We start from the raw sequence: 13792 nt of genomic DNA on the forward strand, positions 1-13792 counted from the left end.
TCAGTGACATTGTTATTTTTCAAAGTACTATTTTTATACAACTTCATAAAGCTTGTCTTAAGAGTTGAGACTGTGAGAATTTTGGGACTTTCTCATGAGGGGCTGGGGGCGTGTACACAAAAAAATGTGAATGTGCATTTTCTTAATAACTATAGTTGCTGCAGGTTGGACTGCTCAGACTCTCATTCGTGGAAATTGTGTCCTTTCTTTCTACACAGTTAAGCCTTGTTCATACCTCCGTGAAGGATCAGCACAGAACCTGAGGCGTCACGTTCACCTGTAGGGGCCTACAACATTGAGAGCATTTATACTTGTGCTCGGGTGCGTCTGTGTCTGTCCACATGTTGGAGTTGGCGTTGATAGAAGTTACTTTCACTTAAATCACTGCAATTCATAAAAGAGATGATATCTACAAACATGGGAAGTGACTGGGGCTGAGATTTGTGAGCTTGTCCGAGCACTGAAAGGAATAAACGAGACACGCGTTGATAAAGCTTTACTTTGTGGTGATGATAATCCTGATCTTCGCCTTTATCCACCTCGTGAAAATCATTTATTTCATGTTTAGCAGGCTGTTTATCTTCCTCGTGTGTCGTCTGTTGAATGTGCTTCTGTCAGTAGTATTAGATGATAGATTATAGTCTGAAATCCTCCCATGATAATAAAATAGCATCACTCCCTCTGTAACCATCTGCCAGATTCAAACTATTGACACATTTGTGCACGATTCTCCTTGTCTATGTTAGTATGACTTTCTCCTTCCTCATCTCCCTGTCATGACCTGCACCTCTAATGGACTCTAAGGGACTTTTTGAACTTTTGGACTTTGTTGGGTCTTAGGATTTTTGTTGTGTCTTTGGACTGTTTTATGGGACTTTGGACTCTTTGCCTGGGACTTTGAACTGTTTTATGGGACTTTGGACTCTTTGCCTGGGACTTTGAACTGTTTTATGGGACTTTGGACTCTTTGCCTGGGACTTTGGACTGTTTTATGGGACTTTGGACTCTTTACTGGGATTTTGGACTCTTTTGTTGGGACTTTGGACTCTTTAATGGGACTTTGGACTCTTTACTGGGACTTTGGACTCTTTTGTTGTGAACTTTGGACTCTTTAGGTTGCTGATGTCATCGCTTATAAACCAAATAACATAAGTGTACAGTAAGCATTTAATAGAAGGGTATCTACATTCAAATATTTCACCTTTGTCACCTACAGCCAGCACGTCCATCTTTCACAGACATTTTCATGATTAATATGCATTTATTTTAAATTGCTGCCTGTTACCCCTGATCCTTTTTCTTCTCTCTTCATTTTATGTAAATATTGGAAAGAAATGTCAAGGTCTTTAAACCTTCAAATCCCATAATTTATTAACAGCATCAGTGTTTTTTTTCTCCACATTCCGACTTCAAAGCACACTAACACACTGAAGCTGGAACGACTTCACATCTCGGGAAACGGGACCTTCCGAGGAGCATGTGAACGCACGATCAGTCTCTGTGCTTCCCGTCCTCTGGGTCAGTTTCACGTGTTCGTCTCCTCAGTTTGACCTCGTGCCTCTGTTGCCCAATGTTTCAATGTTTCCAGCTCTGTTCCTCAGCCTGTGAGTTTTCTTTCTGCCTGGCTTCCTGCCTACCTCTTGACTGGAGCAGAATATATATCCTTCAGTGCACCTGTGTCGGGAACTCCTTAACCCTGCAACACACTCAAACATCGTGACTACGCTCTCCTGTGAATTGGAGCAATTACAGTGGAGCTGCACTAACGAATGCTGTTTAAAATATCAGCCGGGCCCGAGCATCACAATGTGAGCCTGATGCAGTCTGTGGCTGGTTTCAGTCAGTGAGGATAAAGTCTCTCTTAACATCTGCCAAAACCCAGAGATCATCTAACCAGACATGGACACACAGTTCACTGTGACATTCAAATACTAATGGTTTGGGGAGAAAAAAAAGCCTTTTTTCCCTCCTCTTCTTTCATCCATTAAATGCCAGTTGTGTTTTTGGCCATGCCATTTCATCACTAGGCAGGTGGTGTGGATTAGAGATGCTCTCTAAACTTCAGGATGGGATGATACACGCACCACACAAGAATGTACAACGCAAGAGCCCAAAGATTTCCTGTCTTTTAAAGCCACCTGAACACCTCTTTATGTAACTTTTTCATAATCACCTCACCATGTGGCCTGTCCTCACTTTACCCCTTTAATTTCATCACTATTTTGTCCCCTTTTCTCAATCAACCAGCTCTGCCTCACCCTATTTACTCTCATTCATAATTTTCTCTCGCAATCTATCTTTTCTATTCATTCAACCATCCGTCCTCGGGTGAGTGACACTGTCTTCCTCAGAAGCCGTGACCTCTCTGTGACCTACCGCTGTTCAGAGATATGTCACCTGTAGTCAGAGTCTTGGTCAAACAATGTGATGTTTAATCAGAAGGGGCACAGCGATGACAGGTTTCCGACTACTGGCTACAAATTCACTCAGAGCGGAGGCCGAGCACATTTCTTTCAGTTATATCTTTTAAATTAAAAGAAGAGTGTGTGTGTGTGTGTGTGTGTGTGTGTGTGTGTGTGTGTGTGTGTGTGTGTGTGTGTGTGTGTGTGTGTGTGTGTGTGTGTGTGTGTGTGTGTGTGTGTGTGTGTGTGTGTGTGTGTGTGTGTGTGCGCGCTTGCTTGCAAGTTATACAAGCGCAGCCTGCAGGCCTTTCACAGATAATGGGCCATGGTCGTGCAGGAAATATATAAAAGAAAAAAGCATTGCAGGGGGAAAATAACAAAAGAGGGATGAATACACAGTAATGAAATGGAATCTCATCTTCTGTCTGAAAAGAACATCAAAAGAGATGTTTATTCTCAGGAGGCAGCATTTTTTCATCTGTCTCTCAATCCCTCTCTATCCATCCCTCTCTCATGATGAGATGGATGATGATGATGAACATGCGTGAGGGAGAGAGAGAGGGAGAGAGGGAGGGAGGGAGGGAGGGGGGAGGAGAGGGATAATACCTTCTGAATACATGATGAATGTAGTCATCGGGCTTAAACTGACAGGGGGGTGAGTGGTGCACAGGGACTGAGACCGTGCATGTGAGTGACAGCGAGCACCATCATCAACTCTCCCCCGCAGCCGCTCTCAGTCTCTCCATCCTCCTCCCGCAGAGAGACGGAGGGAATCACACAGCAGACACATAAAAAAGAGGATACTGCTTTTTTTTAGACTGGGAAAGGAAGAGGAAAGGGGCATCAGGAAGCAAAAGTAAAGTCCGTCTTGTTGCTGGCTCCAGCCCAACAGGAGCTTTTCTCTTCTTTTTTTCTCAGAAAGAGCCGTGCTCCGTGTGCACAGCCCGAGGAGGAGAGAGGATGCTGAACAACATAACAGACTGCGAGGAGGGAGAGGGGGGACCCAACAGCCAGGGTGAGTGACGAAACCTGCCACAGGCTGATGAGAGAGGAGTGTGAGGCATCACTTTGCAGATGAAGTGAAAGCATGTGAGCGCACACGTAGGAGTATGGGAAAGTTAGGGAAACAAGATTATGTCATTTCATTGATGTAGAGACAAATGATTAATCCTTGCAAAATTGCATCTGCATTTGCAAGGCAGAGATAATCAGAGGAAACTCTTGGACCTGAAAACTCTTTCAGTGTTCGGGTTTGGGTCAGACTCAAATATGAATGCTCCATATGCTGTGAGATTGGAAACAGGTGGATGGGCTCCAGTGACGGATCTGTTTGATCCACAGCACCACTGCTTCAGCTCTCACACACCGCTCCTCCCAGATATCTATATTTCACCCTCCAGTTCAGAGATGTCACTGCAAAATGAGTTGGATGTGATGGATGAGTTTGGCTTTTCCAGTAGGTGCGTTAATCTGCCAGAGGTTCATCCTGTGCTTGAAGATTCAAATCCCCCATGTCACCAACACTTTCTGCATTCAACAAAAAGGTTAAACAGCGGAGTGAGTGCAGCCCAGACAATGCATTCTCAAACTCATTCATGTCCCTCCCCCCCATAAAGAAGATCTCACCCAGGGGTAAAATCTGCATCTCATAATGTTTCATAATGTTCAGAGAGCTTGGCTCTGAGCAGAAAAAGTCATTTTATGATTATAGTGGACAATCCTGTAGTTTGTGACTATAAATAACAAATGGTAACATGGGTTTTTTATTTAGTTGTCAAGGAAAATGCACAGGTTTCTGCTACTTCTGAAATGTGCTTTTCTGAACTCAAACATGCACATTTTAATATGGCATAAAAATGCAAAAGCTACAATAAATTGGATCATAGGATTTGTTGTTTTTTTTACAAATTTTATAATGATTACATGAGCTCAAAATTCAAAACTAAAAAAGAGAATAAAATAAAAGATCAATAAAAGGTATGGTACCTCTTGCCCATGTTCATGTCTTTTTTTCACATCAGTTCAGCATCAGTTTGCACATTTGCAACTATTTCCACCTGCACACTGGATAATCATGTGATCATACACTGACCAATGACTGGTCACCTCATTATTTTGAAGCTGGATAATAGGCAGATTGCACACAAACAGAGAAAAAAGGTTATCACGTTCACACACACACACACACACACTTAACAAATAATTATTTAATAAAGAAAATAACCTGCAGGAAAAAAAACATTAGTTGCGATCATTGTTGTTGTATGACTCCAGGGATTACAATGAAAGATGGTGGAAGGATGTGGTATTGGTCAGGAAAGAAACCATTCAATTGTTAAATGTGGCTCTGGATCGAGGGGCAGATTTTTTCGCTCTTTCCTAAACATTGTGAGATTTAGGGCATTTTTCAAGATCTTTGTTGAATTGTCACAGAATAATTCATGGATCTTGATGAGATCAATTAGTCATCTTAGGAGAGATAAGCAATTTGGTGCTGATCCAAATGAAAACCCGGATCTTGTGAAATCATATGGTTTCATACAGGGACTGTTGGGCCTCAGTGGAAGTCTGTGATCTCTGAGTGTCATTCTGGTAACAATGTTATAATTCCATCTGTGAACACAAATGTCAATTCAGAAATCCACCCGTGCTGTAAGTTGATTAAGTGGATTTTTTGGGGTTAAACATCAGAATATAATCCATTTGGAAATCCATGTGCAGCCAAGTCTAATGTGTAATTGCAGGACAAAAACTTCTTCTGTTGCCGGAGGACTTTCCTCTTCTCTGTTGTATTGTATTGGCATTCCTCCCTGGGCCTGTTGTTTGAAAGGATTAGGGCAGAAAATTGGATCACAAGAACAATAACATTATATTGAGGAGAAAATTCAGGCTGCAGTGACCCTCCCCTATTCTCTGAGAGCTGTTCGTCATTCAACCAGAGCTGTGACACATTCAGGTCTTCTCAGGGGGAAGTAATCAGTGATTAGGGGGAATGCAAAGGCAGAAATAATAGTGTGTGTGTACAAATCAGTGCTGTGTGGTCTTGATGATGAGGAAGGAATGAAGCTGTAGTGTTTCCATGAGTAGTGTTTCCATGAAACCAATAATGTACTGAAATGCTCTGGTGGGATTGAGCAACACTAGAAGGTAACCTGAAATAACCTGTTGGAAGAAAGCTTTTCAGAAGGTTTTATCGTATTTTAATGGTGATTGAATACATTCATTTTGTATTTTTCTGTATTATTACCTCAACCAATGAGGTTAGGTTTTACCCCCTGTCCATCTGTTTGTAAGTTATGTTTGTTTGTTTGTAAGCAAGACTTCACATGAACAACTCAACGGATGTCCACCACTGATATCTATGAGTTTGTGAAATTTGGTGAAGCTTGATTGAATTTTAGAGGCTGGTTGGGCCTTGGCCGAGGTAATCACCCTCCTATAGGTGACATTCTAGTGTGGTTGTAGCTCTCTCCCCATTCATTTAGATTGGGGCCTGGTCTTACTTACAGGGACTTTGATATAGTCAGAGTTGACTTACCTGTAGGTGCATGGTAAATATGAGCTTAAAGAGCACTTTCATAAGAACATCTGTTTACCTACATGTTAACCAATCAGGGGGCAGCAGTGCAGTTCGACAAATGATGCAGATACAGGTCAGTTATTGTTCATGCCAAACATCAGAATGGGGAACATATGTGACGTTGGATAAACGGTTGTTGGAGCCAGACAGCTGGTGTGAGAATTTCTGAACCTGTTGATCTCCGAGGATTTTCACATTTTCACATTTTCACACGTCTCTAAGGTTTTTACTCAGAATGGTGTGTAAACAACGAGCAGGAGTTCGGGGGATGAGGGAGGTCAGAGGAGGATGGTCGGACTGATTGGAGGTGACAGAAAGGTTGTGATAACTCCGATAACCAGAAAACTATTTCAGAAACCTCGACACACCATTACTTGAGGCAGTTGGATGACATCATGTCGGGTTCCACCCCTGTCTGTGGAGAACAGAAATGTGAGGCTGCAGCTGATACAAGCTCAGGCTGGAAAAACACACTAATACTGACCATGACGGTTAATCTGTAAAAGCTACTCCATGTTTTACGGAGTTTACAATTGAGCTGTAGCCGCTGGTAATTGTTGATTTTTGGCTCGCAGTTCTATAAAAGCACATGATCGGTTAAAGCATGGAGACTAATGGCAACGTATGTGAGTAATGCAGACTCAGAGGTGAGGATTTTATTATGAAACTGAATTGGATGAATTAAGACAAATGTACATTAAAAAAGCTTAATTTTCACCACTGTTTATTTTAAAGGGTTGTTCACAGAGCAGCAGATGCTTCTAATTGTAACGTGTCCTTGATTTGATCGGTGGATGTCTTGGGGCGGACGGTGTGGAATTGCCCCCTTGGGCCTCTTCAAAGTGAGACATTAAACCTTGGATGGACGTGCCTGCACACACACACACAGACACACACAAAGTAAAATGAGAAAAGCACCTTTTGAGAAAAAAGAGGGGAAAAAAAGATAAGAAAGTAATTCGCACAGAACAGGATAGAAATAAATAGCAGGGTGGAGCGTTAACTGAGGCCAAGCCCTTAGTGAGCAGGTGGTGTTTGAGGAGAGTAATCCAGGCGGGAGGTGATGAAGGCATGAAGGAGGGTTTCTGTCACAGAGTCTGCGAGTGTCTGGAAATGTTTTTGAGATGAAAGAAGGCGGATTTGGTGTCGATTTGATGTGGAATTGGAAAGGGTCAAGAATGACAGCCAGGTTGCGGACCTCGGGGGATAGAATGATGGAGCAGCTGTGAATGTCGAGGAGGTGATCTACAACCTTCTGGAGCTGTAATATTGTAACCATCCGCTGTAGGCTTACCACGAGCTACGAGGCTGTGTAGCCATGTTACATGCTCCGGTAGAAGTCACAAATCATATGATATGATATCAACTGTGTTTATTGAAAATCATGTTTTATCCGTGATGTCAAGGAGAAATACTCCCCACAATCCTCGGGTGTAGAAGCAACATCTCTGATTGGTGGAGCTTGCTGTCAGCTAATGTTTATAAGAACAATGAAAATAATGTTGGATCTTTACGTTACTTTTACCACAGAGCAACAACGATTTCCCTTTTCTAATGCCTACCGCATTTTTTTAGAGTCAACGAGAAGATTGTCCAAAGGGGTGGAAAATCACTACGAGGTTAGATTCAAGATGAAGCAGCTGGAGATCATTGGAAAGGGATCATTTGCAATGGTTTATGGGACGTGTAGTTTCTTCTCTCTTGAAATAGAGACTGACTTGTGATTGGTCGAGTGCATGTATTAGTGAGACCTTGCTATGGCCTCTCCATTCCTTGATCACTACTATGCAGACTCTGGTTCCAAATGAGCAAGATGGCAGCGTTCATAACCAGGATATTGTGTCCTCCTTCCCGGTTAGTGTTTGTCCAGTGTTTGTCCAGTTGGTGGTTTGTCTTTTGTAGGTTTGTCTGAGCTGTAGTTGACCTGAGCAGTCATATATCTGTGTATCAGGTATTATCTCATTGCAGAGGAGCGCTGCATTATGTAAAGCTGCCTGTATAGAGGATTTTTAAATATTACTGCTTCCTGGTAATTTCATTGATGTATCCTCAGCTGATGCACAGCTTTAATAAACTGGCACAGAGCAGACAAACCATGTCAGTGATTGTCAGTAATCCTCCGACGTATTGTCCGTGGCTCTTCAATTACTGAGCATTGAAGAAAGAGTGTGTCACAACACTGACTTTAATCCATAGAGGGTGAGAAGGTCAACGTGAGGAAGTTGGATTAAGAAGGTCTTGACATCTTCTGCACATTTTTACAGATTGATCAAATTCAATGTGGTTAATGCATGTGTGTTATCGTGAAGTGCAACCACCTCCATCACAGCTCTTCAGCACTTCAGATCAACTCTTTTAATAACCTGCTTGACATGATGTAACAGCAAGGCCAGGAACATAAGGAAAGGACCTGAATGTAAAGACAGGCTGATGTGGTTAAGGGGATTTAATGTGAAACAGGCAGGTTTACAAGCAGACAAGTTGACGATGCTGGCAGGCAGGAACAAAAACACACTAAAGCTGCTTTCCGACATGCACTGAACTCTGGAGACCCTCTGGATGTTCTCTAGAGGGGCTGTAGCTGTGTTTCAATTTGCGGGCCGCATCCTGAGGAGGCTGCATTTGAAGACCGATTGCATCACAGCAGCGTGACAAGACTGTCCAAATTCGAAGGCTCCTCCAGGTGGATCCTTCCCAGCCCAACATGTCCAATGAGTCATTGCGCTTCTGGGAAGAACTTTTTCAAAACGGAAATGGCAGCAGCAAGCGAGTCAAAAACATCAGGAAAATGTATTTTTAAATATAAGTACTCAGCCGAACAGCTAAGTTGATGACCTACAGAGTTAGCTCAATTGTTTCCTTGTTCATTATTTCTATATTCAAGCATCAAGATATCAAAACCATCCAAAAAAAGTTTTCCACACATTTTCACTGAATTTCAACATAAGCTACAACCATTTATCAGTGCATTTATTGCTTTTTGCTGACAGCGCACGTCCCTGGGAGATGTGATGATGTAAATTTTGACATTGCTGTGAGAGTGGGTCACGCCTGATTTGTTAATTCTAAGAGGGATGTGAACAATTTCCTGCCTGTTTTTTTTGTTGGTCACTAGGAAATATCCCAGTGGTCCTGAATGAAATAATTATCACACAAATCTACAATTTCCCTCGGCATTTCTGAGCTCATATCAAGTTTCTGGTCACTGTTTAGCTTTCTGGCTCACAGACTTACTGCTTTGGTTCACTCTCACCTGGTTGGAAACATCTAAAGAAAACTTTGTACAACAGCTGCTCAGTATAAGATGACAGACAGACAGCTGGTGAATATAGTGGAGCATTTATCAGCCAAATTATTCTCTCTAAGAGACCGTGATGATTGGATTTATATTGTTTAGGTTGACAGAAACACGACTCTAAATGAATACTAATGTTGCTCATATCTGCTGAACCTGTAAAAATGCAAATGCTTGCGAACTAGTACACCATATTAACTTAATTTTTTGGTTTACAAGTTGTTTCTGCTGCCCCAAGCGACCAAAAAGTAGTAATTACAGGTTTAATTCTTAGACATGTATAAAAAGATGGACGATGCATCTCTACCTCCTTCCACTATCCAGAAATGAAGCCAAAATATCCCGGATATGAACCCTGCCAATTGATTTTTAAACGTGGTCCATGTATGATCACGAACATGGAGGAGGCAGGTTTTATGAGCAGTACTGCAGCCAGACACCAGGTGGTGATCGAGGCATTTTGGCTTCACTTTAGGGCAGCAGTCTTGCAGTACATCTTTACATATACAGTCTGTGGTTCACGGCTTGTTTCTACTGACCCCATGTGGCCAAATAATTTTATTACATATTTAAATTAAAAGTTTATTATCACATGTGAAAACATGCAAGTTAAATGAGAAGTTTCATACCTCGCGTATCTGAATGCTATATAGCTTCAGCTAGCTAACAAAATCTGCCAACAAGGCTGCCACCTCACAGTCTAAAGTAGAAAACTGTTATATTTTTTCGTGGGTGTGACTCTTCTGCAGCATCAGCTCATTATTTCAGGACACTTTTCTCCAGGCTGAGGGAAACGCTGCATTGGCTCCAACAAACAGATAATCAGATTACAAAAGAAATCTGTTTAATTGAGCCGTGGCAAACATACGCTCTGTGTTTACACACTACCTGCATTGAGTTTGGGCTATTTAGAGTTGGATGTTGTGTTGATTGTTTATCACATTGCACCTCCTCAACACATCCAGCCTCTGCTCGTTTACAAACACGTTAACTAACAGGAACAGAGTGGTCTCATCAGCTGCCGGGAATTTCCGCCAGTAATTGAAAGCTATTCTCTTTGGTAATCACGCTCGTATGTGTCGGAGCAGCAGATGTGTGAATTGATTTCAGAGGCTTTTATTTTGTTTTGTTTAACACGAAAAAGCCTCACATCTGGAATTGCTGAGGCTGGTATGGCTTTTCTGCGGCAGCTTTTTTTTACTTAAATGATCTGCTGACAGGTTAATGAATACACCCACGTTTACATACAAGTGGACATATGTCATGTGTTGTTGGTGATAAAATTATATATATAGCCATCACACACACACACACACACACACACAAACACACATAACGACTTTGAGCAAATGAAACACCAGGCATCTGAGATTTTATCTTTTGTTTTATTTACTGCATGTAATCAATCATTTAAGTTTGGGATTCATCCTCTGGGGAATAAGAAAAAAATGTCATGGCAACCCCATTGAATAGTTGTTGAGAAAATTTGGTCCTGACTAAAAGTGGTGCAATGACTAACAGACCGACATTCTCATCCACCGTCGGTCGGCAAATGGAGCAGATGCTTTTATTTCTGGCTGCTTTCGAAAATAAAGCTTCCTGTTTTTTTTACAAATACTGAAGAAGCTGCAGATTGTTTTTTAATTCCTTCTACAGATTATTGTGGAAAGGGGAGAGCAGTGTTTAAGAAGTTTAGGAAGTTAGATTATGATCTGTGTGAGAGGTAGTGTTGTGCATGAACATGCTTTCGTTGAACAAGTTTTTGATGAATCTCTTTGCAAAAAATAAACAATCACACACCAGAAGGGGGCGATAATGCAAGGAAAGCTGTTCACCAATCACCAAAAAACATCAGAACAATAATGTACAGCAGCACCCAAGTGTTTACAGCACCTGCCATGTGGCTGGCATGGAAACATGCTGGCAATTTAAACATGATTTTGAAAACAGTACATGCAGGCTAGATAAAACTTCCATTGTATCTATCTTTGTACTTTCTGCATGAAGATACCTGTATATCTGTGACGATTCTCAGTCGTCCAGGTCATGGTACCTTCAGGAGTTTTTGTGCTTTCTGACACATTGCTTATCGGGATAGTTCACCCAAAAATGAAAATTCACTCATTATCTACTCACCACTATGCCGATGGAGGGGTGGGTGAAGTGTTTGAGTCTCCAAAACACTTTTGGAGTTCTAGAGATAAACAGCGTTGCAGCCAAATCCAATACAACATTTAGGCTAAAAACATGGTGTAAATTATCTCGTTTCGAATCGAGTTTGAATATCGGGACTTACGGACACTTGGATGACACCACAGGAGCAGAATGGAGGCATTTAATGTTTCTTTATGTTGTTTTTTGACATTTGAAGAATCTGTCACCATTTACTTCAATTGAATTGGATTTGGCTGCAACGCTCTCCTGAAACTGTAAAAGTGTTTTGTGGACTCAAAGACTTCACACCGCCCCCTCCATCTTCCCAGTGGTGAGTATAGATTCTATTAGATGGACTATTAAAAGTTACCCTTTTCCGTTCTATGGTTGATCAATTTGAGTGTTTGGACTCAAGCAATGAGCGGAAATTCAGAAACCATGGCGGTTTTAAGGTTCTTGATTGTTACCAGTGATTCCAAACCAGGCCGTTAGACAAGGAGTTGCCTGGATATGGCAGCTGATGAACCTGAGGCGCGGGCAGACAGGAAACCTTCATTACTTAGCGGTGTGCGGTCATAACCTTAGCACCACCAATGTGAAGATGTGGGTTTTAAATCCTGCTGCGCGGTTGATGGATGATTCACAGGAGTGCCGGCGGGGGCAGGTATGACAGACGTGACGAACAACACACAAGTGTTAAGGGGAAACACATGAGCACAAGGTGAAAAAAGGGTGGAAATGCCTCTAAATTATAGAATATATCAAATGATTCTTACGGGAGGTCCAGCTGCAGATAGAGCCAGTCATTTTAAAAACAGGAGACATGATCGTGAACTTTATTTTTTAGGTTTATCATCTTGGTTTAAAACTTCATTAAAGCAATGAACAATAAGTGAACTAAACTTATAAAGTGTGAACACTGGTGCCAGGCAGAACATCCCTACTTTAAATCAAAGCATTGAGTCAGTGACTATATGAATCAGCCCCGTACATCTCAGCTGAGTACATGTCAGACCTATCAGCAGCCTGTGACTCCTTCACTCCCTCTGAGTCTGGCATTAGCTGTAATCAGTCTGTCAATAGCATCTTGTCAGATTAGAGAGGCGGTCATTTCACAGATAAAGTTCATACAGATAGATACAGAGTTTTCCCCCGCTGCTCCCATCCATCCTCCTTATCTTATCACTGACAGCCCGAGTGAATAGAATTAAAGCCCTGAAGTGTCTGCAGGCAACATCAGAGCGTTCAAACTTAGTGACAGTTTAACCCGCTTTAACCCCTGAGTTTAACCATTAAAGAGAGGGAGTGGTGCACGTTATTTCACTTATTGAGCAGGGCTGTGGCAGTGGTCAGGGAGGCGACGTGCTTTCTTTCAGAGACTTTGGATGTTTTTATCGCAACGTCGAAGGAGGAACATTCATCAATTTCAAAAAAGACAAATTACACATTTTTTATTGCCTATGGAAAAGCTATGGATGGTTGTTCAGTTCACTTCTTTAGTCCAGGCTAAAATGTCATAACAACAATCTGCTGGATTGTCGAGGGAAAAAAAATGTACAACCTCTTTCCAGGCTCTGCATGTAAAATGACCCTGGTACACTGTCGTAGGTCATCCAATCATTTTCTGGGATACATGAGAAATGTGAATGCCTCCATCCGGTAGTTGTTGAGATATTTCTTTCTTGACGGATCCACAGACAGATCAACATCCCCAGAGCCGTGCAGCTAGTGGCTAGATGTGACTGCTCTGTTTCAAATAAATTTCCACTCGTATTTACACACTGGATATTTATGACTTTACCGTTCCATAATTCACCGTTAATGTTTCCCTTGCTGGAGAAAATACAATATCATTCCTCAACTCATCATTCCATCATTCTCTGTCTTAATGGAAAGTTAAACATCTGAATTTTATGTGTGTTTTGGCCGGAAGCGTCACATTTCAGTGTCGCAGTCTAAGCTAGAGAGCCAGAGACGCAGCCAGGCAGGATGCAGGCGGAGAGAGGAGACAGATTTAAATTAAACAAATGACTTCATGGAATTAGCTTTAATTCCTCAGTTGCAGCAGGCGAGGTGAAAATGAACGAGGTATGTGGTGGATGTAATTATGAGTTTGCTGTGCCACTGATTGGTGCAGTGCTCTCACTTGCTAAAGTTAATTTCTGCCTGTCTTTGTGGCCTCCAGCAGCTGCTGCATAATCCCCTTGAGCCCACGTCCTATTAAGCTTTTAAAAGCCGGTATAAACTGTCCATTTTGTAATAGCCATGTCACATCAAGGGTACAAATCTGCACCGCCCTCCGCCTTTCACAGGTCTGCCTGCTGCGGTGGCATCAGTATAAACAAGATCAGATCTCCATCC

The 13792-nt window shown here is 42.0% G+C and overlaps 1 protein-coding gene across 2 annotated transcripts in view; it reads left to right on the forward strand.

The window, feature by feature from the left end:
• Positions 1-3027: 3027 nt before the first annotated feature.
• slc12a5b (solute carrier family 12 member 5b) overlaps positions 3028-13792 on the forward strand; it is a 35907-nt gene continuing 25142 nt past the window's right edge. The window contains exon 1 of one of the 2 annotated variants that reach the window (XM_035160340.2): positions 3028-3417. In XM_035160340.2, the coding sequence (XP_035016231.1) occupies positions 3363-3417 (55 nt within the window). In that variant the 5' untranslated portion in view covers positions 3028-3362. The remainder of the gene's footprint in view (positions 3418-13792) is intronic. The other variant, XM_035160341.2, reaches the window with a different exon arrangement.

This window comes from Hippoglossus stenolepis, chromosome 6 (genome assembly GCF_022539355.2).
Source record: "Hippoglossus stenolepis isolate QCI-W04-F060 chromosome 6, HSTE1.2, whole genome shotgun sequence".
Lineage (NCBI taxonomy): Eukaryota > Metazoa > Chordata > Actinopteri > Pleuronectiformes > Pleuronectidae > Hippoglossus > Hippoglossus stenolepis.